General features: G+C 45.0%; 2 protein-coding genes and 1 long non-coding RNA gene across 5 annotated transcripts; 2 read left to right on the top strand and 1 right to left on the bottom strand.

Annotated features, from left to right (window-relative positions):
- Positions 1–675: 675 nt before the first annotated feature.
- On the top strand, positions 676–5318 carry LOC310768862 (adenosine receptor A1-like). 2 transcript variants are annotated; one of them, XM_083627740.1, is made up of 3 exons: positions 676–790; positions 1298–1749; positions 2477–3458. In XM_083627740.1, exons 2-3 carry the CDS (start codon positions 1424–1426, stop codon positions 3213–3215), a joined length of 1065 nt encoding a protein of 354 aa, XP_083483866.1. In that variant the 5' UTR covers positions 676–790; positions 1298–1423; the 3' UTR covers positions 3216–3458. The 2 variants fall into 2 exon arrangements, with proteins under 2 accessions (XP_083483866.1, XP_083483867.1); XM_083627741.1 differs by lacking the exon at positions 676–790 and adding an exon at positions 4107–5318 and having other exon boundaries at positions 868–1749; positions 2477–2782.
- Positions 5319–5634: 316 nt separating this feature from the next.
- Positions 5635–8428, bottom strand: LOC310769242. Its single transcript, XR_014551565.1, has 2 exons — positions 8258–8428; positions 5635–6270 (listed from the first exon to the last, which is right to left on the bottom strand). It is a non-coding gene; the product is annotated as an uncharacterized lncRNA (long non-coding RNA).
- A 110-nt stretch (positions 8429–8538) lies between these two features.
- Positions 8539–22100, top strand: RPS19 (ribosomal protein S19). Of its 2 annotated transcripts, none has more exons than XM_083628192.1 (6): positions 8539–8625; positions 10206–10276; positions 16402–16502; positions 19392–19575; positions 20310–20364; positions 22034–22100. In XM_083628192.1, the coding sequence occupies exons 2-6, from the start codon at positions 10206–10208 to the stop codon at positions 22058–22060; spliced, it is 438 nt and encodes a 145-aa protein (XP_083484318.1). In that variant the 5' UTR covers positions 8539–8625; the 3' UTR covers positions 22061–22100. The 2 variants fall into 2 exon arrangements, with proteins under 2 accessions (XP_083484318.1, XP_083484319.1); XM_083628193.1 differs by having other exon boundaries at positions 8623–8647.
- The last annotated feature ends 1094 nt before the right edge of the window (positions 22101–23194 follow it).

The following is a 23194-nucleotide window of genomic DNA, read 5'->3' as shown; positions in this document are numbered from 1 at the left end:
GAGAGGTAAGGAGGAGATGGAAAAATGCCGCCTTTGTTGTAGCTGTAACCTGCGCCTCCATAGAAAGGGAGGCGTCAAAGATTACACCCAACAACCAGGAATGGTGTGATCTTTGCGGAAATGCAATTGGTGGGGAGGGTGACAAAAGCCAGGAAAAGTTAATGGGAAGGAGCTCAGAGGCAGAGCTTCTGACTTGCATGCAGAAGACCCCTGCTTCAATTTTCTCACCTGAAACCCTGGAGAGCCACAGCAAGTCAGTGCAGGGAATACTAAGTTAGCCAGAAGGCAGCTTTCTAGGTTCCTAATTCCTAATCAGGATCAATTCACACAACTGAGACAGTGTAGTGCAGTACTTAACCTGGGGCCTGAGAGATCAGGATTCGAATCCCCATTTGGCCACCAGGCGACCTTGGGCCAGTCATCGTAATCGCTACCTAACCTACCTCACAGGGTTGTTGTGAGGATAAAACATGAGAAAGGGGAGAAGCATGTAGCTCCTTGAAGTTACGGTGTGATATATAAAATAAATAATAAACTAGCTCCTTCCAACCCGTTTACAGGGTAACTGTAAAAGCAGTTCCCAAAATGTGTTACACACACACACACACACACACACACACACAGAGTGCTGGTTGGGGAGTGTAAACACACATAAATGTGTGTGTGTGTGTGTGTGTGTGAATGAACACGTGAAATCCAAAAGCTAAGAGCCACCTGCAAGGACGGGAGACTCCACTCTACATTTCCTATAGGACGCATTTGAAGTCTGGATGCCTGGAGCTTTGGATTTGTGGGTATTCTAAATTCTAAAAGAGATAACTCAGCCGGTAGAGCGTGAGCCTCTTAATCTCAGGGTTGTGAGTTTGAGCCCCACATCGGGCAAAAGGATTCCTGCATTGCAGGGGGCTGGACTCGATGACCCTTGTGTCCCCTTCCAACTCTACCATGCTGTGGTGCTATGAGAAGCTCTGATAATTCCCATCTGTAATAATACATTTGTGTGTGTGTGGCTAGTATTGCCACTGCTTCCACACATCCCATTTCATTTAAGCTCTCGCATTGATTGCCTTACCTCAGAGACGTGCTTCCCTAATCCACGAGCATTAAATGATCCACATAAAAAGCCATATTGTGCCTGGGCTGATCTGATCTGTTTGCTAGCAGAACGCTCAGCAAACAGAGACAGGTTCAGATTATCGATAGCAGGGCAGAGCTGGGACTGCCACATAAGGGAAGGATGTGTCATAAGACACACAGAGAACGATGTCTGAACGTGGATCCTTGATGTTCCATGTAGATCAAAGAGAAGAAGCTGTCCCATGCCTGGTTCCTGGTGGGAACCATTCTGCTGAAGGAGGACCTTCCTCTGCAGGGACAACAGAATTACTGTGCTGAAAGGCCGTTTACAATAACAACAACCTTCATGGACATGTATTTTGGTTTCGTGGTTCTTGAGGGGGTCCTGGCGGTGGCCATTATCTCCATCAACCTGCTGGTTTGTGCCACTGTCTACCTGCACAAGGAGCTGAGATGCATCACCAACTACCTGATCGTGTGCCTGGCAGTGGCCGACCTTGGTGTGGGAGCCCTGGCCATCCCCTTCTCAATGGTACTCAGCATGGAGTATGTCCTCTGTTTCTACACGTGCCTCTTCCTCACTTGCTTCCCACTGGTCACCACCCAGTTCTCTATCCTCCTCCTGCTGGTCATTGCCATCAACGCCCACCTGAAGATCAAGCTGCCCAACAGGTAAGCCAAAGGCTCTTTCTTCAGCATCCAGCCTGTGAAACTGAGCGAGTGCTTGTGAGCCAACAACATCCATGCACATGACCAACTTCTTAGGGGTTCTGCAAATGCTGGTGCATCATTTATGCTAGTGGTTCCCAACCTTTTTTCTTCCATGGACCATTTGAAAATCGCTGATGGTTCTGCTGGACCACTCAAATGATTTTTCTGCCAGTTGTAGCAATGGCAATGTATTGTGCTCGATGCTATCTGCTTTGTAATTGCATTTTTATTGCTTCTTTTATTTCTCATTTTGTATTTTACTGTGTTACCATTTGCATTGCATAGAGTTCCGCTTGTAACAATAAAACGCAAGAAATAAAAGAAGCAGTAAAAATACAGTTCAAAATCGATATGAATATATAATTATTTCATTTCATAAAATTTATACACGACTTGACTGTAAAAAGAAAACCCTCAAAGCAGTTTACAAAAAGATAAAAACAGTAAAATCAAGAAAAAATTACAGCCGTACTTTAAAAAAGACAAAAGTTAAAATACTAAAACAGGTAAAAATTACCCTGAGTTTCTAAGCATCTGGGTAGCCTTATCTAAAGAATGTTCTTAGACGATGTGATTAGAGTAGCAATGGAAGAGCTACTAATGGAGGCAGCACTTGTTTGTTGACCATAGACAAATGACACCTGACTCCATAGTCACATGACACTCACAAGGATTATTTTCTGGACAGCTACGCCGTGCACGTGAAGAAGGGAGGGATGGTGATCATTGTGATCTTCTGCTGGCTGCTGTCTCTGCTGATAGGTCTCTCACCAATGATGGGCTGGAACCGCTTCCAGCACTATGTGGAGACCGCCAACAAGACGCTGCCTTTCAGCTTCCCTTCCGAGAGGACGGCCTTTGTCATCATCGCCCGCGACCTGCCTTACGGAGGCTTCCTCTCCAAGGTCTATCCACGTCAAGAGAACCTCAGCTACTCTGAGATCCACAGCGGACACCTGGGCCTCTGTTCCTTCACCTCCATTTTCAGCCCCGAGTACGTGGTCTATTTTAACTTCCTGATCTGCACCCTGCTGCCCTTGGCCACCATGTTGGGCATCTATGCTGACCTCTTCCGGGTAGTCCGCGGCCACTTCCAGTCCCAGGCTCCTTGGCCAGGGAAGAAAAGGGAGTTGCAGATGGCCCGCACCCTCTTTCTCTTGGTGGGGGTCTTTTGCATTTGCTGGATCCCGCTGCATGTCATTTACTGTGTCCAGCTATTGTGCCCCGACTGCCAGCGCTATGAGTCACTGAACCGCCTGGCTGTGTTGCTCTCCCACCTGAATTCCTTGGCCAACCCACTAGTTTATGCCCTGCGGAAGAAAGACTTTGGGCTAGCCCTCCGATCTGTATTCCTCCACCGTGTTCTGCACTGGCCCAGGCTGAAGGCCTGCGTTTGTCCCAACCCCAAAGTCCATCCCCAGGCCTGAAGGAGGACAGAGAGCCACTCCTTCTAATAGCAGACTAAGGTGGTGAGTGCCGACAACAACAGAGCCAAAAACAGGTCCACTGAGGGCGGGTTCACGCTACCCTTTGCAAAGGTGTTCCCACCTTGGCTACAGACAAATTGGGAATGGCTTCAAGGACTTACAGCATGCCTGGATAGCTAAGTCGGTTAGAGTGTGGTGCTGATAATGCCAAGGTTGCAGGTTTGATCCCCGTATGGGACAGACAAGTACCGTATTTTTCACCCTATAGGGCGCACCGCCCCATAGGACGCACCTAGTTTTTTTGGGGGGGGAAATAAAGAAAAAAAATTTATTTCCCCCCCCCAGGCGCGGGGCTGGCGTGGGGGAAGCCCGAGCTTCCCCCAATCCCAGCCCCGAGAACAGCCTGCTATCCGCAAGCCTAGGGAGGCCAGCGGTAAGTCGTGCAGGTCTCCCCAGGCTTCGGAATGCAGGCAGCTCTGCGCAGCCATCGGGAGGCGGGCGTGAAGTGGCGCCCCGCTCTGGATGGCTGCGCAGAGCTGCGCTCGCCCCGAGACAGCAGGCAGCTCTGCACAGCCATCGGGAGGCGGGCGCGACTTCGCGCCCCGCTCCGGATGGCTGCGCAGAGCTGCGCTCGCCCCGGGACTGCAGGCAGCTCTGCACAGCCATTGGGAGGTGGGCGCGAAGTGGCGCCGGTCTCCCGAGGGTTGCGCAGAGCTTCCTGAAGCCTGGAGAGCGAGAGGGGTCGGTGCGCACCGACCCCTCTCGCTCTCCAGGCTTCAGCAAAAGCCTGCATTCGCCCCATAGGACGCACACACATTTCCCCTTCATTTTTGGAGGGGAAAAAGTGCGTCCTATAGGGCGAAAAATACGGTACCTATTCCTACCTTGCAGGGGGTTGGACTAGATGATTCATAGGGTCCCTTCCAACTCTACAATTCTATGATTCTATGACTCCAATTGGTGTGAAGCTGGTTTGAGAAACAACACAGCCAACAGCAGCCTTTTATAACGAAATACAGTCCCAGTGGTCATTTCTCCTCTGGTACATGTGCACACGATTTGACTGCGAAACACCATGGTGCATCTGCAGCAGCACAACTGGATGCCTTCATCTGCCCCAGCTGCAACAAAACATGTCACTCCTGCATCGGCCTCTACAGCCAGAGTGGGCACTGCAAACGTCAAAGAGTTTGACCTCACCCCCAAAGATGAACTCCTCCATTGTTTCCCCAAGACCGATAGATGCCAAACAACAGGATACATAGGCATTTTGGATGCAGGTTCTGCCAAGACAAGATTAAAAACCCAGCACGAACTGCAGTCAGTGCACAGTAATTGTTAGTATGTAGGCAGCCTGAGAAACAGGAGGCGAGCTATTAATATGCTCAGGGGAACTCTTTTGAGGTTTTACAGAATGACTTTTTTTTGCTAAAAGCAAACAAGCAAACCACCACCAACAATCTGGGCAAAAAACTCCAAAACCAGCCCAATGTGGACTAGACTTAATCAGTAGCCACAATATGCTGAATGCCGGGCATGGGAGAGATTCGGTTCAGTTTGCGTTTATAGGCAAACCTACTTAATTTGCATTTTCTGAAACAATCTGTGCACTGATGCAGCTGTCCTTTGAAATCTGCACTTCTCGGAGTTTGCAGTTCTGTAGTCCAGCGATGTGTACAAAAATGTATATGCCAGGGTAAAGTGTGCATAAAAATGCATATTGCAAAAAATGTATTATGTAAGGGAATTGCTTTAGAAAAATGTCTTTGCTGGGCAAAATTGCATCCAGAGATGTGTGTATTAGGAGAAATTCACATTAAATTGCTGTCGATTTTCATGAAGACGTAAGTATAGAGAGCAGACTGATGTGGAAATGTGGAGAACTGACCTTAAAGAGTGGAAAAGTGAGAAACCGAAATTGCCAGATTCACCAGTCACTTGTTGAATGCCAATTGAAAAGAAAAACGGAAAAGCACCATGTGCATGTGTGCATGCAATGCCCTAGGTCGCAGGATTCTTTGTGGGATGTGCTTTAACTGTGCAGTGTGTATGCAGCCAGTATGCAGCCTGAGGGCATGTGGGGCAGTCCACACAGCTCTAACCACTGACCACCCTTCAGCATTTGCCCCCTGAAGCGGTTGCTACACTCTGCCCCCCTGGTAGGGCCAGCTCTACCCACCAACCACCATCCATAACTATGTCCCTGCCTGTCCCCTTGGTCCAATCTACACCACTGCCCAGGAGGAGAGGGCAAGGCAAGGTTGAGGCTCTTCCTCCTTCTCTGTTTCCTTAGAGAGCAGGAAAGCAGGAGGAGCAGGGCCAGAGGGCACTGGGAATTGACCGTGAGGTCCTTCCTGTGTGGCAGACCTGACAATGCCCAGCAGCGATGCTGCGTCTGAATAAGCCGATGAAGACAAGACTTTAATAAGAGCCTTTAATTACGGTGAAGCTGAAAGAATTTTTGTCAGGTGCAGCTTGTCAAACCTGAGTGGGAAAAGCTGGTACCTGGTGAAATTTCCTAGTCTGTGTGATGTGAAAATTTAAAGGCACAAGAGGAGCCCAATTCTCCTTTGTCCCTCGCCTCCCTCCCTTTGTGCGTCTCCTCTACCTTTGGGCACCATCAGCTAAGTGCAATTGAGAGAGGCCCACTTAAGACAGCAATAGGAAAATCGCTTCCACCCACAAAGCAATTATTGAAAATGAGGGAGCTGAACTGCAGAGAGCTATTGAATATTGCGGCATTAAAGCACATAATGGACATCAGGAACTGTCGATAAACCCATTATTTAAACAAAGACTGTGGCTCGGCCCTCGGTATTTTTAGAACCTTAAATTAAGCTAATGAAATTGATTCTGTTTAAAACTCGGCGCAATAAACCTCACTTTTTATCTATGGAGGTAAAATAGTCAAGAAGGAAAAGAACCATGGAAAATTTGGAAGGAGCAGGTATGAGAGAAAGCTGGTTTCAGTTATTGATTGTTGGTTCTCGTGATGCCCAGGGTGCTTCTGCAATCTCCAGTCTCCAGTCCACGAATAATTTCAGTCCAGGGTTATCTGTGTGTGATAAAGTTTTCTCCTCATGAGAATTGCCACCTCTATTATTATTATTAATATTAATATTAGCAGCAGCAGCAAGTCTATGTGTCTCTTGGAGCTATGACACAGCCATAAATCACATTTGTGTGGCAAGCTTCAAAAGTTAATTGCCACCTGTTGCTGCTATCAAATATAAAAAACGGGGCCCCTTTTCCTCATGGAAATGAAGGCAGTTGATAGGGAAACTGTAGCTCAGCCCAGATTGAGCAATGTGCAATTCCTCTGCCAGGGGATAATTTAATGTGCCTTTTAAGCAATGTAATGAGACTGGAGTTGTAATGGGGTATAAAAAAACAAATGGAACTGGTCAGTCTTATTTTTCTTGTGGTCTTGCCTGTATTTTGAGGGAACCTGTGCCGATCCAAAACATTTTGCTACCTGGAGTAGAGCCCAAGTGCCCTTTCCCTCTGGAAAAAGAGGTACCAGAACTCACAATGAACACTTCCCTCGTTCTCTCAGAATGGCAACCTGAGAGTTGTTGGAACTGAATTCTGGCGAGTTCCAGCTGAGGGGAGAAAAAAAAGAAGTCCTGGTGCTACACAAATCATAGAATCATAGAACTGTAGAGTTGAAAGGGACCCTGAGGATCATCTAGTTCAACTCCCTGCAGTGCAGGAATACACAGCTGCCCATTCAGGGATCAAACTTGCAATCTTGGTGATATCAGCACCATGCCCTAACCAATTGAGCTATCCAGGCTGAAGCATGTTGCTTCTCCCTGCTGCATGGTAGGGCTGGTCCTGGATTGGACCAGATTAAGGGGGGCATAAATTCTCTATTTAAATGTCTGTCCAGTTTAAAGAACAATAAGGGAAAGCAGTGGCCTTGAAGTTGTTCATCAACTGCAGATGAAAATAAGACTGACTAGGTAGAAGCTAGTCAGACTAGACTAGGTAAAAGCCTATGCAGGTGCTCAAATTTCCTCTAGCCTCTAAGGCCTGCAATTTCAAGAATCTTCTTTAAAAATGAATGCATTAATTGAAAAGGAAAGGTCAGGAAAACCAAATCTCTTCAGAACATTTGGAGATTATTTGAAATGTGTACAACAGACATTCCAAAAGCTTTTGTGCCTTTCGTAATTTGTAGTCTACAAGCCCAAGAAGGTGCCAGAGTAATAAATGTATTGTCACTCAAGAGAGTTGTATATGGTGATGGAGTACAGGCAGACCACAGGAAAACCGAATTAATTCTTTGCATCAGTCTTCACTGCAAAGGTTGCACACACACAAATGCTTGACTACTTTTTTTCTGGAAGAATGTCTGAAGAAGTCAAATACAGGTAACAAAGAGATGAAGCAGCATGGTTAATGGAGAGAGTAAAAATTAGCAACTTGCTGGGTTTGGATGACACATAGCCAAGAATCCCATAACAGTGTCGAATCTATGCAAATTCCTTTCAGTCCTTTGGCAACACCAATTTTTAAAAAGCATCCCGAGAAGCAGAGAAACCCATTAAGCCTAACCCGCCTAAGCAAATTGGTAGATAGCACTACATGTATTAAAGCCAGAAATATTAAATATATAGGCAAAGAAGTATAGCTGAATAAAAATCTGTATATTTTCTGCAACGCTAAGGCGATGCAATAATTCTTTAAGAGTACGTAAGTCACCTTGCACACGTTTTGAATGGGGTTCCAAGGTTGTTTTGGCAGTTGTAACGGTAGTTTTTATTACTTCCCTAGCAACCAGGTTAACAAAGAAGCTTGTGAGCACCTTAAAAACTTCGGCTAATATATTAATATTGTGGACATAAGATTTCAAAACACTTTTAGCTTGTTCTGGAAATACCATTATTAAAAAATTCGCCTTATTTCGTCTGTTGTTATAATTGTTTATCTTTATTTATTTTAGCTTATAATGTATACAAACTTTATCCTCCCAAAAAAAATCTCAACAAATTTATATAAGTATTATTATTAATAATAAAAGCAATAACCTGTATCACCTGCAAACCTGTTTCCTCTATAAAGCACCAATCAACGCTCAAGTCAAAAGAAAAAGTGAGATTCTAACACCCCCCCCACCCACCAAATTACTCACGAGGCGAACGATGGAGACTAGGCTAGACCAACTTCCGCCCTTTTGTGCAAAACGCTTCCGCAGCTTCCGCTTCCGCCGCTGAGGCGTGTGAGCGGGGGTTAGAACTAAAAGGCGGCGCCATGCTCCTCCCGCGCGCCGCGGTGATTGGGCGCCCCAAGTCTCGCGGCCCACTATTGGCTTACAGAACCTCGCGACGCCCGGAGCCCTTGTGAGTAGCGGGTGGGTAACCCCTCTCGCTCTCTTTTTTTCCCGGAACGCAGCGGCAGGAGCACGGTGAGCGGCCTCGGGGAGCGTGGTGGGTAGGCCTGGGTCCTCTCGGGGAAGGGCTTTCGGCGCGCCCGAAGGCTGGCGGCCCAGTCTCCCGCCGCCCCTGGTCCGCCTGGCCTGGCGTCCCCCGTCCCGCTGGGCCAAGAGCGTGTGGACGGGGATGCTCTTCCAGGAGGCGCGGGGTGGCGGGGAGCCGGCTTCCATGTCTCATGAGGCGGAAGAGGACAGACGAGGGCCTGGCTTGCGCTAAAAGTCCCGTGTTCTGGTTACCAAAGCCATAATAAAGTATACATTCCCCCGCCCGCCCCCCCAAAATCGCCACGTCAACTTTAAAATGTGCTTTGGGCACAAGGCGAAGAAAATTTATGTATTATTACTTGCGATAACAAGTAATTTTCCAAATTGCGCGTCAAGTTTAAAATGTGCTTTGCGTTATTGCCTTGGGCACAAGGAAAAGAAAGTTCATTTCCAAAACTTAGGACAGGCTAAAAGAAAGGCATGGTGAAATAGTGTGTATGGTTTCTTAGAATTCGTTCGCTCTGTTTTCAGTGGAGCCTACTCCTAAGTAAAGTTTTGCACAGGACTGCAGCCGCCTTGTTTAATTCTCTGTACGTTTACTTGAAAGTAAAGCCTGCTGTTATAAAATTAGTTAAAAGGTTTTTGTTCCCCATTGATCCACACCTATGGAAGAGATACCAAAAATAAAAATGGGCCTAAGTTGGAGAGGATTTAAAAGGGGAGAATGTAATTGTTATTACCCTGATTCGTAAAAATGCTTCGTAAATGGCGAATGAGCCTTAAACTAGAATATACATTGGGCAGGAAACCTGTAGGCATTTCAAAACTAGGAATAGAAATGTTCTCCCTGCTGCAGCCTTCATCCATTTTAAACAAAAGTAAAATAAATAAAATAGGCATTATTGTTGATAATAAAGTTGTCATTGGGTTATATGGTGTGCTGCAGAGTAAAATGCACAAAGCACCTTGACCTAAATATGTATAAATACTTCAGTAAGTATGAACCACCAACCATATTCTAAGATGCAGCTCAGAATTTGATAGACATGGTGCAAATGGAAAAGAATGTGAAGGAAATGCAAGTGTAGGAGCAGATGCAGATTGATGGGGCTTGATGGGTATTGCTGTGATAACCTATAGCTCTTGAATTCCTGACCTGTAGCAGAGGTTAGAAAATACTTCTCTTGCAGTCCCTAACGTAACTTAACAGTTAGGGCCAAGTGTTCCCCCCGCCCCAAGGAGGAAAGTAAGCTCCTTGCAGCCTTCTCTGGCTGGTGGATGGGGCCCGGTTTGTTGTGATTTTTGCCATAATGTTCTTCCTGGGAGGCAGCCTTCCATTGGTCCTTGGGATGGTTCCAGAGATCAAAATGTGCCTCCCTTCAGCTCTGGATAAACTTCCTAAAGGTGAGCACTTCAGGTGGGGTTTCCCTCCCCCCAACCTCAAAAGCTTGCCATGACTTTGCTTGGTCTTAATATTTCCCAACTTTGTGTACTGGGAGTTTTTTCCTTCTGAACTGGCATTAATGCATACTGGTCTTCGCTGCTTCCCCCACCCCTCTCTTCTATAGATGCCTGGAGTAACTGTAAAGGACGTGAACCAGCAGGAATTTGTGAGGGCGCTTGCAGCCTTCCTCAAAAAGTAAGTTGCCTGAAAAATGAATTAGCATTTAAGAGCTAGTCCCATGGATTTGATAAGGGGATTAACTGCACTTGTTAGTTAAAAAGAAGGGAGCACAGTCTACCTGCCCTCTTCTGCTAATTGCTTTGTGTATGTGTGTATGTCTTTACTGTTCTAAGAGTGCAACACTGAGCCAAACATAAGGAAATGCTCCCTTTGGTGTAGTGATGGCTCATCTAATGGAGCAGCCTGTCTAGTAACATAATTTTAAAAAGCTACTTAGGTGCAGCTAGTTGTGCCAAAATGAGAATTGCAAATAAGAACTCAAAGCCATTGAAAGCTTTGCAGTGTGGATAGATGGCATCTTGTGGACAGCTGGGGTTCCTGATTTCAGCAAATATCCCTTTAGTAACAGGACATTTGTTTTGAGGTTTATACATTCATGAGTCTTGGCAGACACAATGCTTGAAGTGTGTATGTGATAAGGGAGTTCCTCCCTCCATAAAACTAAACTTTAAAAAATAAACAGTGACTTCCCCTTTGATCAGTGATATCCTTTTATCTGATCAGGTTTTAGTCAATCTAATTGTAGTCTTAAGCATGCCTTGTGGGATCTGTAAGTGGAGGTGCTGGTGTCCAGGCCATCTTTTGTCCCGAGTACAGATGCATCATTTGCCTCGTTCCTGGGTGTGACTGTAGATGCAGCTGTTCAGCACTTAGTTGTATCTGACTGTGTTTTCTTCACAAGGTAGAATGTGTTAGTTTTTAGATAGTTTTAAGGTAGATTGTGCTTTGCTTTGGCAGTCTTGTGGCAACAAACAAGTTGGATGATAAACTTTCAAATAAATAGAAGAAAAGCAGGGATAAAACAGAGACACTAATGGGACAAAGGCTAAACTTGCTCTTTGTTCCTCCATCCAAACTCCAGATCCAGGGTGGGTGTTGTCTTCTCTTGATTTTTTTTTTTAAATAAATGTTTATTAAAATTTTCCATCATAGTAAAAAAAATAAAAAAATTAAAAAACACATAAAGTTTACAATCCGTATTTTCAATGACATATTTCCCTGACTTCCCCACACCTCCCCTTCTTATATTCCAATTCAAATTGTTAGTTCAACAAGTTCTTATCCCCAATTTTTAACCTTTTTATATTTAGTTCATTTTAAAGAAAAAACCAATTTTAACTTATAAACATCCATATTTATACATCAGTACTCATTCTTAAAACCTTTTTCTAAAGTCGACCCAAATTCCCTTCCACGAATTCCCCAATTTTCTTACTAATAACAAAACAAAATAAAAAAACAGATTATAATTATACACCCTTTGCATTCCCAAACCCCACCACCCCCTTTCCCGGTTTCGATCCCCAACAGATGTCCATCAGTCTTAATCTACTATCAGCCTGGAGACCTCACATCCGAGGCTCTTAATTCTCTCTCAATTCCTCTCTGCCGGTTTTTTTGATAGTCTTTAGTATTAAACACCAGATCTCGGAGAAGCTCTGTCCCCATAAGGTCCATGTTTCTTCCAGCCAGACCTCCATACTTAAAAGTGGAGCCCGAATCTTGTTTCTTACTCCTTTTAAGTCCAATTGTCCCGAAAGCTCCAACTTCCACCTTGATCAAATTTGTAATCCATAGGTCTTCAGATCTCCACATAAGGAGATCTCTCCATTCTTCAATCTCCAATTCAAACCAGATTTTCATCATCCAGTACTTATTTTCCTTTGTAACCATCATGTCAGGCCTCTGGCTCGATTTCTTACTTTCCTTTGTAACCATCATGTCAGGCCTCTGGCTCTCCTTTGTCATCTGCAAAATTACAGCTCCTCCTTCCTTTTCTTCAGAAACAACATATGTCTCCTTCTCCACACTCTCAAAACTCTCAAGTTTCTCTTTTTGTCCAGCTGCATGGGCTTCCTGAGTCAAATCCTTATCAAATTCAATGATATTATTTACTGTTAAGTTCAGAGTTGCAACATTTGTAGCCAAAACATCCATTTGGCCTTGTAACTTTCCCAAGAGAACAAAAGCTCTGTCCAACCCAGCTTGAATTTTCCCTCCTCCAGCCATTCTTGTAATGTCCCAAATCCCCCTCTAGAGGGATTTTGGCAACTTAGTATTCTTTCCAGTTCAAATCCAAAAGTCAAGTTAGTTTGTATCAGTTCTTCCTTGTTTTCAACAAAATATAACCAAATTGCAACAAATATTTCCCAACAGAGACAGCAGAAACAAAGTTCTCTTTTTTCTTCTTGACAGCTAATTTTGACAGCTGTCAAACTCTTCTATATCTCCTCAACAGGCTCTCTCACAGATCACTCCCGGGTCTGGGGGGGGGGGTGGCACTTCAGCTCTCAAAATTAGCTCTTATCCTCCAATAAAGTTATTTATGCTTATACTGCCAAATCGTGAAATTAATATCTTTTACCCAATGAAGACAAAGAAATTCTCTCGACCTTAGTTAACTAGTCCTTGCTTTAAATTATTTACAAGACGGGGAGGCAGACTTCCTGTTTGCACCTTCCCCGATCGTGCCAAATTCAACAAAAAAAATTCCTTTACAAGTCCAATTTCCGTACTACTCACGGGTTGTTACTTTTAGGATCCAATTGTTCACAAGAAGAAGTCAGCGCTCTCCGACCATGGCATGCGGCTTCACTCCGCAGGAGGAGCAGTCGACTCTCAGCACCGCGCCGCTCACCCCGTCCCCCGTTCCGAAGCCTTTAAAAAGGCTCCTTCGCAGGTCAGGGGGGCGCAAATGGTGCCCGCCGAGTCACCAGGTTCACAGGCTTCAGCGCCTGTGATTTCTGAGGGTCCCCGCGTCGCCGCAGCGGCCACACCCAGCTCCTGCGCAGCTGATCCCCTCCGGAGCTCGGAGGGAATCTGCCATTAGCCGATCGCGCTAACCCGGAAGTCCCCTGTCTTCTCTTGATTTTGTTCATGGTAGCAGCCTGTGCACTTGGAGGTACTAGAACTCAAATGGAACCATTAAGAACAGACTCGGTTTTCATCCAGTTCTCATCTGCCTAGCCCTGCCCTGGGTTCTGTTTTACGGTCACAGCTTTATTTTTATTATTCTGTTTGTTTATAATCTGCCTTTTTTCATGATTGGATTCAAGGCAGTTTACAGATAAAAACAATAACTCTTTAAAACATAGAAAAACCAATAATTAAAAATAGAATTAAACATTGATATAATTGAAACTATATACAACATATATAAAATCTGTTTAAAACATACCAGTAATTACAATAAAAGCACAGCACCAGCCCACCCTTTCATTAAAAGCAGTTAATTCCCGAAGGCCCGTTGGAACAAGAAGGTCTTCACTTGTTGACAGCAAGGAGGGAGCCAGCCTAGCTTCTCTAGGGAGGGAGTTCCAAAGTCAGAGCAGCCACCGAGAAGGCCTTCTCCTGCATCCCCACCAAGCATGCCTGAGATTGTGGTGGGACAGAAAGAAGAGCCTTCCCAAAAGATCTCAAAACCCAGGCAGGTTCACATGAGGGAATACTGTCTTTCAGGTACTTTGGACATAAGCTATGTGGGGCTTTACAGGGGATACCCAGCACTTTGAATTGTGCCCAGAAATAGACCAATAGCCAGTGGAGTTGTTCCTAGTATAACCAGTCTCATAACCAGCCCCGGTCAACAATTTAGCTTCAGCTCTTGGAGCCAATGGACATTTCCAAGCACTTTTCAAAGGCAGCCCCATGGTAGAGTGTGTTACAGTAATCCAGATTACTGTAAACCCTGAAACCACACATTCTAACAGCTTACCCCAAAATAGGATATTGGAGGCTGGCCAATAATTATCCGGTAAAGTGGAATTCAGGGAGGACTTTTTCAATAAGGTCACTATAACCACTGCCTTCAGCCAGTCTGCTGTTGGCCCTTTTGATGAGCCAGATAGGGCAAAGATCTAGCACACATGTGGTAGCTCTCACATTTCCAGGCTATACAAAAAAATTTTTTTCCTGCCAGTAGCACCTTAAAGACCAACTAAGTTAGTTCTTGGTATGAGCTTTCGTGTGCATGCACACTTCTTCAGATACACTGAAACAGAAGTTGCCAGATCCTTCTATATAGTGAGAAGGTGGGGAGGGGTATTACTCAGAAGGGTGGTGGGAATGGGTGGTTGGCAGATAGCTGAGATGAGCCTGTTGACGACTCTTAACGACTGCAATAGGTCTTACAGGAAAAAGCAAGGGGTGAGAAGGTGAAAAATGGCTTTGTCATGTATAATGAGATAAGAATCCAATGTCTTTGTTCAGACCAGGTCTCTCCATGGTTTTAAGTTTGGTAATGAGTTGCAATTCAGCAGCTTCTCTTTCCAGTCTATTTCTGAAATTCCTTTGTAGTAATACAGCTACTTTGAGATCTTGTATAGAATGTCCTGGGAGATTGAAGTGTTCTCCTACTGGTTTCTCTGTCTTGTGATTCTTGATGTCCGATTTATGTCCGTTTATTCGTTAAGAGTCGTCAACAGGCTCATCTCAGCTATCTGCCAACCACCCATTCCCACCACCCTTCTGAGTAATACCCCTCCCCACCTTCTCACTATATAGAAGGATCTGGCAACTTCTGTTTCAGTGTATCTGAAGAAGTGTGCATGCACACGAAAGCTCATACCAAGAACTAACTTAGTTGGTCTTTAAGGTGCTACTGGCAGGAAAAAAATTTTTTTGTTTTGACTATGGCAGACCAACACGGCTACCTATCTGTAACTATTTCCAGGCTATATAACTTGAAAAGTATCCATTAACACTGGACTCATATCAGTTATAGCATCCAAGTCAGGACAGATCTGAGCAATTTTGTCAGCAAAGTGCTTGAGCAAATAGTTCACAGTGGGCCATTGAGTGGTCCACGTTTTCATGTGGGCCTACGTGTGAGAGACCCCTGACCACTCAAAACAGCTCTACAGGATGGCTCTTCGCTGCCACATGAATAGGTCTTCAAAGAAGAGATTCTAGCCTGTGTTTGGTCAGGCTTATTCCAAGTTTTCTGCCAATATCAAGCTACACATCTTCAAATACACTCAAACGCAGCAGACTGCAGGAGAGCGCACCTGGTCAGGGGGATGCAGTCATGATAGACCACTGCGATTCTGCCCCCCACCCCCCGGCCTTGCTTGCTGTTGTACAGAGAATGCCGGTGGGCAACTTCAGCTAATCAAGTCTCTTAATTCAAGCCTAATCAGCATGCTTTTGCAGGATCAAGTCCTGGGTAGCTGTTGTATCCCATTCACCGACCTGGCAGCATGTAATGGAACATTGATTAATTAGCTTTTATTTTTATATGGCTATGTTTGTAGGATGACGTTTAGGGTCAGAACAGTCCTTTGAGGATTTGACTAAAGAATAGTGACTCGGCTGGTTTCATAAGTGGTGGTTTCAAATACAAAAGCTATTGCGCTGTCTTACAAGAGGCCTTTCTCCTTTTTTCACAATGGGAGAGAGTTCCTCCTTTGATTCAGGTGTGGGGAACATCCAAAGCTCAGTGGTAGAGCATTTGTCTTGCATACAGAAGGTCCCTGGTTTAGAACAGTTCTTTCTCTTTCTTTCATTCTTTCAGAGGTATGTTTTTTTTAAGTTGCCCGACTCTTCAGCCAAAGAAGACTCTTAAAGTGGTTTTCACATCAGTAAAAACAAGACAGGACCCTGCCCTTAGGCTTACGTAAAAGACATGACACAAAAGGAAAGTTAATTGGGAGGGAGTGGGAAATATGCAAACTTAGGTACCAGTTATTTGTTACAAGGTCTACTAATAAGCAGCTGGGATTGAAACCAAAAGAAGCCAGAAAGTTGCTGGGCTGCTTGCTTGCATTGTTGGAGTGTCTCTGTCTCCCTTCTCTGCCACAGGTGGCAGGTGACGAGGGAGGAGGGACTGGACACCCCTCATCTCTTTTTGCCTCCCATTTGCTGCAGCTTGATGGAATTGCCCCAGTCAAGTGAAGTCTTAAGGCTGGAAGCTGTTCATGCAGAACATGTGAGGATCTAGCAAATGATAGTTCAGTGAGGCATGGGTTTGAGCACTTGTTTTCTGGTGACGCGCCCTTTGGGCAAAAGTGATAGCTTGGCTGAAATAAAATTACTGCTGCTTATTTGTATGGTGATAACTGGTGTTTGAATTGTTCTTGCAGGTCAGGTAAACTGAAAGTACCTGAATGGGTGGACACAGTCAAGCTAGCCAAGCACAAGGAACTAGCTCCATATGATGAGAACTGGTTCTACACCAGAGCTGGTAAGGAACTGGGCAGATATAGTAACGTGCAAATATGGTGCATCGTCTTACTTTTTAAGAACAAAGTTCGTAATTGTTTTTAACAATCCATGATTGTCTGCATAAGCGTTGCGTTGCATAGTGCATCAGAGGGACCAAGATAGATCCTGCCACTCAGATCTATTAAGGGCACCACTTTTGGAATGAGAATGTTGTAGGATAAGTGCAGTGCATTAACTCACTGGTTTGGCACCTGACAACTTTATGAAAATGAGATGCAAATTACGTTGATTATATACAGCTAATGGTAATGCTTGCCATTTATACAGCAAAATGTAAGTGCTTGAAGCAGTTCACGTACATTATTAGCAGCAGCATCAATGCACATGGTACTTTATAGGCATTTTATAAGTGAAAATGGGTCACTGCCTCCAAGGAGCTTACAATAAGAGGGATAACATGGAGAGTGAGACATGTAGGACAAAGAGTGGATATGAGCAGATACAGTTAACGTGTAGCTTAGTGTCATTATCCCAATAATCCTTAAAATTCCTCATGCCTCTTTATCCAGCATAGTTGAAAATGCTTGAGTTTGGTGTGCAGTTAGGGGGAGTTTGGAGATGACAACTTCTTGGGGGATAGCTAGTGTTCTGCTCAAGGAAATGAGCCCTCTCGGCACCATAAAAGAAAACCATTTACTATTTTCATTGATAGGGCGAGTGTGTCTTCCCTGATGTAGACCATGAACAGTTAACTGTGTGCTTGTGATGGTGCATTATTAGCTCCCCTGTGCTAGGCACGCCTACTTAGATAGATGACACATTGGATAGACATTATGCAGCATTTACATGTTTCCTTAAGAGCAAGTTACTGGGGTTCTAAAGACATGAATCAGTTGCTTGCTTTTACTTCTTTTTCCAGCTCTCCTGATCTTCTTGGGATTGTTACTAGAGGTCTTGCCACCTCTCCGCACCCAATCTCTGTCAGTGCTGGGTGCTGAGGCAGTGCGATTTTTCACAGGCTCAAGTCATGTGCCTTTGGATTTGCTTGCCCATAGAAGGAGGAAGCCACAAACAAGTGTTGGTAGCCGGCCAAGCAATCTGTCTTGGTTTTCTTCCCGCCGCCCCCCAAGGCCCAAGATAGTTTTGTTCCTGACTTTAGGCAGCTCCTAGCAACAGTTGGAGAGCTTTAGAGTTGCTCTTTGTGGAGATCTTGCACTGTTCATTCACATGTCGCTAGAATGCCTTCTCAAATGCACACATCTGTTTGTATTCATGGTAAATAACGCAAACCAATTATCTTTTCATGTCTCACTTTCTAAATGCCCCTCCACTGTGGCGATGATTTACAGGGAAGCGCTAAAGTCCAATGTGCTTTTCTCTCGCAGCACTACCGCAGTGATGTCTATTAAGTGCCGTATTCCCAGATGTTGTCTTGCTGCTGTAACTGTTTTAGCGAAATGAAGGCTTGAGAGGTTGCCTTGCGGCAATATGGCCTTAGGCTGTGTCTGTTTTTGTCTGCTTGAACGGTGGCCTCAAAGGACAAAGCAGGTGGCTCTGTACAAAAGCAGCCATGGCGGTGAAAAGTGCTCTGCCCTCCGTGCTACATTCTGCACTACCCTGTAGTCCTGTTCTAGGTCTAAATTGGGGTTTTTACACCATTTCTTGTTCTCAAGTGATATTAACAGTATGGTGCTCTGTTGTTTCTCTGGAGTTGCCACACTGTGTTTGGCTAAGGTTCCTCCAGCTAGATGATCTTAGGCTGACAACAATTGTGCTCATTAACAGTTCGCATGCTACTGTTGGCTACTTTTGTGTGGTTCCTTCCTTCTTTAACGGGAGTAATGCATTCAAGCATGCAGCCAACTTAGTGTGAGCTCAGAGACTTTGGCTTCTCATTCTGGAGATGTTCCCCAGCTGGAATTGGGAGTTCTCGGCTTGTATATCACACTGCTCAAATAAGTACACCAGCCTTCTTCAGATCAGTGCCCTCCAGATACTTGGAGCTACAGTGGTGCCCCGCAAGACGAATGCCTCGCAAGACGAAAAACCCGCTAGACGAAAGGGTTTTCCGTTTTGGAGGCGCTTCGCAAAACGAATTTCCCTATGGGCTTCCTTCGCAAGACGAAAGCCCATAGGGAAATCTCCAGGACAGCGGGGAAGCGCAGCGCGTCTTCCCCACTGTCCTCGGACCTCCTCCGAAGGCTGGCGGTGGGGCGGAGAGACCTTCTCCCCGCGCCAGCCTTCGGATGGCTGTCCTGAAGACTTGCGGTGGGAGGAGGGTTTTCCTTCCCACCGCCAACATTCAGAATGCTGTTCTGAATGTTGGCGGTGGGGAGGAAAAACCCTCCTCCCACCGCAAGCCCCGGGAACAGAGGAGAAGCGCTGCGCGCCTTCCCCTCTGTTCCCGTACCTGTCCTGAAGGCTTGCGGTGGGGAGAAAAGCCCTTCTCCGCACCGCCAGCCTGGCAAGCGGTCTCCATAGGAACGCATTAATTGATTTTCAATGCATTCCTATGGGAAACCGTGCTTCGCAAGACGAAAAACTCGCAAGAAGAAAAAACTTGCGGAACGAATTAATTTCGTCTTGCGAGGCACCACTGTACAAACCTGTTTCAGCTCCAGCCAGCACAGCTGATGGTTAGGAATGGTGGAATACTTTCTCGGAGACATCTGAAGGGCACCAGGTTTGAGAAGCGTGGAGTACCCTATTCCTGTGAGTAAAAACATGAGTGGTGTGCAAGGCAACCCTTTGAACCAGGAGGGTTTTTATAATGGGTCAGTCAGTGTATAGAAAACTTACTTTGCGGCTGTATCTGGTGTAGGAAGACAAAGACAAAATGTTTTGATTGAAATAAACAGGAAGAAGAGTCAGGAAGTGATGTGTTGTTTGTGTTTTGGTTTGTTTGCAGCATCCACAGCTCGCCATCTGTATCTCCGTGGTGGTGCCGGAGTCGGCTCCATGACCAAGATCTACGGGGGCCGCCAGCGCAACGGCGTAATGCCCAGCCACTTCAGCAGAGGCTCCAAGAGCGTTGCTAGGAGAGTGCTGCAGGCTTTAGAAGGGCTCAAAATGGTGGAGAAAGACCAAGATGGGTGAGTCTCGGTACCAAAAGGACGCAGAGAACTTGTGCGACTCGGTAGCCCAAGAATTACACGTATAAGGGAGAAAACTGCTGCAGGGTATCATGGCCGCCTGCCCCACTTGCAAAAACTTCAGGTTGTACTCAACACATTTTTACTTGGAGTAGGATCTCAACAAGCCTAACCACGTCGTGTCCATTGACTTCAGTGGGTCTACTTTGAGTAGGAGTATAATTGCCTACAACCCATAACGTGCCACAGCTGACAACATGCAGAGGTCCGTTCATCAGAACTTGCTTATATTATTCATGATGGCTGCATAGAGCCTTCATGTTCAGAGGCAGTGTTATCGCTCAGTATTAGTTGCTTGGGAAAACAGCAGAAGGTGACCATGACCTTTGGTGCCCTATGATTTGGCCACCAGCAAGCCTCTGACTAACCATGGATCAGAATTGCTGGACTAGGTGCACCCTTGGTTTCATCAAGGAGAAGCCTTATGTTCACTAAAGGTTCCATCGATCCATACTTTCATGTGTGGATTAGTTATGTGCTGCATTGCCTATTGGAAGGTGCTGAAGCGTAGTATATTTATGTGGGGCATTTAGGGCTATGGGGTGAGGTTGTACACGTTCCTTGAAAAAGATCATAAATCTGCTGGGTGATGGTAACTAGGGCAGAGAATTGCCCACAGTAGCGACAGAATTGCCTTTCTAAAAATGCTGATACTGGTCACTGCTTTCTTTCAGAGGTCGCAAACTTACTCCTCAGGGGCAACGAGATCTGGACAGGATTGCAGGACAGGTAACCTTTTTTTCACATGAATCATTTCTACAAGAGTAGCCGTGTTAGTCTGTTGCAGCAACACCAAGGAAAAGCCTTGTGGCACCATAAAGCATTCTTGTAAATAGCTCCCTGCCTGCAAGCTGTTAGAATTCTATTCAGGGAACCAACTTGGACCTTTTTTTCAAGTCCCACCCCCCTTTTCAAGGCACAGAAAAATAACCTGTTCAACGTGGGCAGGCTAGATTGTGTAAAAATTTGCAGATCATTTAATTTTGTAGAGTAGTTTTGCAAAGATGCCTGTTGCATAAGTTTTATTTAAAATATTTTAGGGTTGCTTTTTGGCATATGCCTTTCCAATGTGGTTTTACAGTCAAACAATTAAGGAAAAGGAAAACAACAATACAAATTTTTAAATTCTGCTGTTGTTTAGGAAATCACATTCTGAAATAAATGCAAGAGGCTTTAAGATACTAGAAGCATCTTCTGTTTCTGCCACAAAAAACTGTTCTCGGTTGCAGGGTAGGAGAAGGAATGCTGGAAATGAATCATAATTTTTTTCCCAGTTGCTTTGGCTTGAAAGTGTTCCTATTACTTAAAGAATTGCACTATCTTACTTGAAATGCTTCACAACGAAAGGAAAATTGAACAGAGAGTGAGTGAGTGAGGATCAACAACTTGCGAGATTATTTCAGCAAAAGTTCTGCTGTGGCATAAAGCGAATCCCTAGCAGCCTGCCTCTCTTCAAAACTCATTAGAAAGAGCTGTGTTGTGTAGATCTCCGCAGCTTTAGATTTGTTCCTTAAAAATTTACTTGATAATCTCTCCCCAATAAAACTCTTTTTAACAGCCCCAGTGCCATCAGATAAAGTGCCTGAATGATGTTGCATTAACTAGCTCTCTGTTGACATTTACAATGTACTGTGGATGAGTTATTCCTCACAAACGGTTGCCTTTACAAATACATAGAAGTTATTAAGTGCAGCATGTCCAAGCAAGTACCAGAATGAAAAATCACACAGAGTTGATAGATGTCTCTCATTTCTAGCGGTTGAGCTAGACTGTGAATCTGAGTATCTTGAAATTTTCCCTTATCGGTTCTTTCAAAATTACAGCGCTCCATATAAAAAAGAGCACGTTGAAAGAACTCCAGTTCAGCTGCTAGTTAGCTGAGTTCAGTTGGTGACTGAATTTATCGTTATATAATTCTGAAGGGGCAAGCCTTGCGTTCTGTAAGGAGGCATGGATTTCTCATCCAGAAGCTGTGGGTGATGTAGACCAAAATGTGTATGTAGAACCCAGCTCCTCCTAGGCTGTTTTATGTGCCATCTATATAAACTGTCAGTGTTCAGGCCAATGGATTATGCCTTTCTTCATAGAATTGTAGAGTTGGAAGGGGTCCCAGTGGTCATTTAGCCCAACCCGCTGCACTCCACAGACATGACAGGAAGCATGTCATGGTGCTATGTAACATTGAGTTGTGCCTTTTCCCCTGCCAAAGATCAGCAGCTTTCCCACCTTGGTGTTTTCCAGATGTTTTGGAGTATAACTCCATCATCCCTGCCATTGACAGTGCTGGCTGTGGCTGATGGGAGTTGCAGTCCAAAACATGTGCAGAAAGTTGGACTAAATGAAAGTCTTGCATGGTTTCCCCACCAAAATGCAGACCTTTTTCTCTCTTCTTTTCTAGGTGGCAGCTGCAAACAAGAAACATTAAAGTGAATTGCAGTTCAGAAATAAAGTCCTTTATTTACTGATGTTGCGTGTGTTTTTCTGAAGGCTTCACTTCTCCCACCTTACTCCCTGCGCACCCTCCAGTCTTTTTTGTAGTATCTGAATCTTGACCACATAAACTGCCTACCATTTCATAACATAAGCCACCATTTCAAACCTTTCTTCGAAACAATGAGGACTAAAATCTTCAGGACGAAAACGCCATGCCAGCTGCAAATATCCCCACTTACATGGGCAGCTGCAGCTATATGTAAAAAATTTATATGCAAGTGTGGATATAATTACTGCCTTTAAAAAAAGCACTGCCTCCCTGAGAAATACTCTGTGCTCAAGCACAGTTCATTCAGATTAGATAGATAGATAGATTCTTTATTGTCATTACACACGTGCAACATTGCACAAGTGCAACGAAATTGGATGCCATCCCTTAAAAACAACAAAAGCAAAACAACAACAACAACCCACAAACCACATTCCAGCCACACCCACACCCACACCCATCAATCTCCCAAGTCACACTATCGAGTTACAGCATTCAAAAGGGCCACAGCTCTCGGGTAGAAACTGTTTTTCAGTCTATTTGTCCTTGACTTGATGTTTCTATATCTCCTGCCAGACGGCAGTAGTGCAAACAGACTGTATCCCGGGTGAGATGAATCCTGCAGGATGTTGTTTGCTTTCCTAAGACAACGGGAACCGTACAATTCTTCCAAGGATGGGAGAGGTTGACCAATAATCCTTTGTGCTGTGGTTATGACCTTCTGGAGCACCTTCCTCTCCCTAGCTGTACAACTGGAGAACCAAGCACAAATACAGTATGTAAGAATGCTCTCTATGGAGCCTCGGTAGAAGGACACCAGCAGTCTCTCACTCAGATTGTTCTTCTTTAAAAGTCTGAGGAAATAAATTCTCTGCTGGGCCTTCTTCACCAGAGCAGTGGTATTTGCGCTCCAAGTCATGCCCTGATCGATAGTTACTCCCAAAAACCTGAATTCCGCCACCCTCTCCACCCGTTCCCCATTGATATGCAAGGGCTGAATGTCCGCCTTTTTTTTCCTGTAATCCACCACTAATTCCTTGGTCTTAGCCGTATTAAGAGCCAGATTGTTCTCTCCAC

Source organism: Podarcis filfolensis, assembly GCF_964270895.1.
Source record: "Podarcis filfolensis genome assembly, chromosome: 8".
Taxonomy (NCBI): Eukaryota; Metazoa; Chordata; class Lepidosauria; order Squamata; family Lacertidae; genus Podarcis; species Podarcis filfolensis.
This window is presented reverse-complemented; position numbering and strand designations above follow the sequence as displayed.

Bases quoted from the DNA above. Each gene is read 5' to 3' on its own strand.
- LOC310768862 (XM_083627740.1), top strand. From the start codon at position 1,424: ATGGACATGTATTTTGGTTTCGTGGTTCTTGAGGGGGTCCTGGCGGTG. The intron at 1,750-2,476 runs GTAAGCCAAAGG...TTTTCTGGACAG, and splicing joins AAGATCAAGCTGCCCAACAG to CTACGCCGTGCACGTGAAGA.
- RPS19 (XM_083628192.1), top strand. From the start codon at position 10,206: ATGCCTGGAGTAACTGTAAAGGACGTGAACCAGCAGGAATTTGTGAGG. The intron at 19,576-20,309 runs GTGAGTCTCGGT...GCTTTCTTTCAG, and splicing joins GTGGAGAAAGACCAAGATGG to AGGTCGCAAACTTACTCCTC. The intron at 20,365-22,033 runs GTAACCTTTTTT...CTTCTTTTCTAG, and splicing joins TGGACAGGATTGCAGGACAG to GTGGCAGCTGCAAACAAGAA.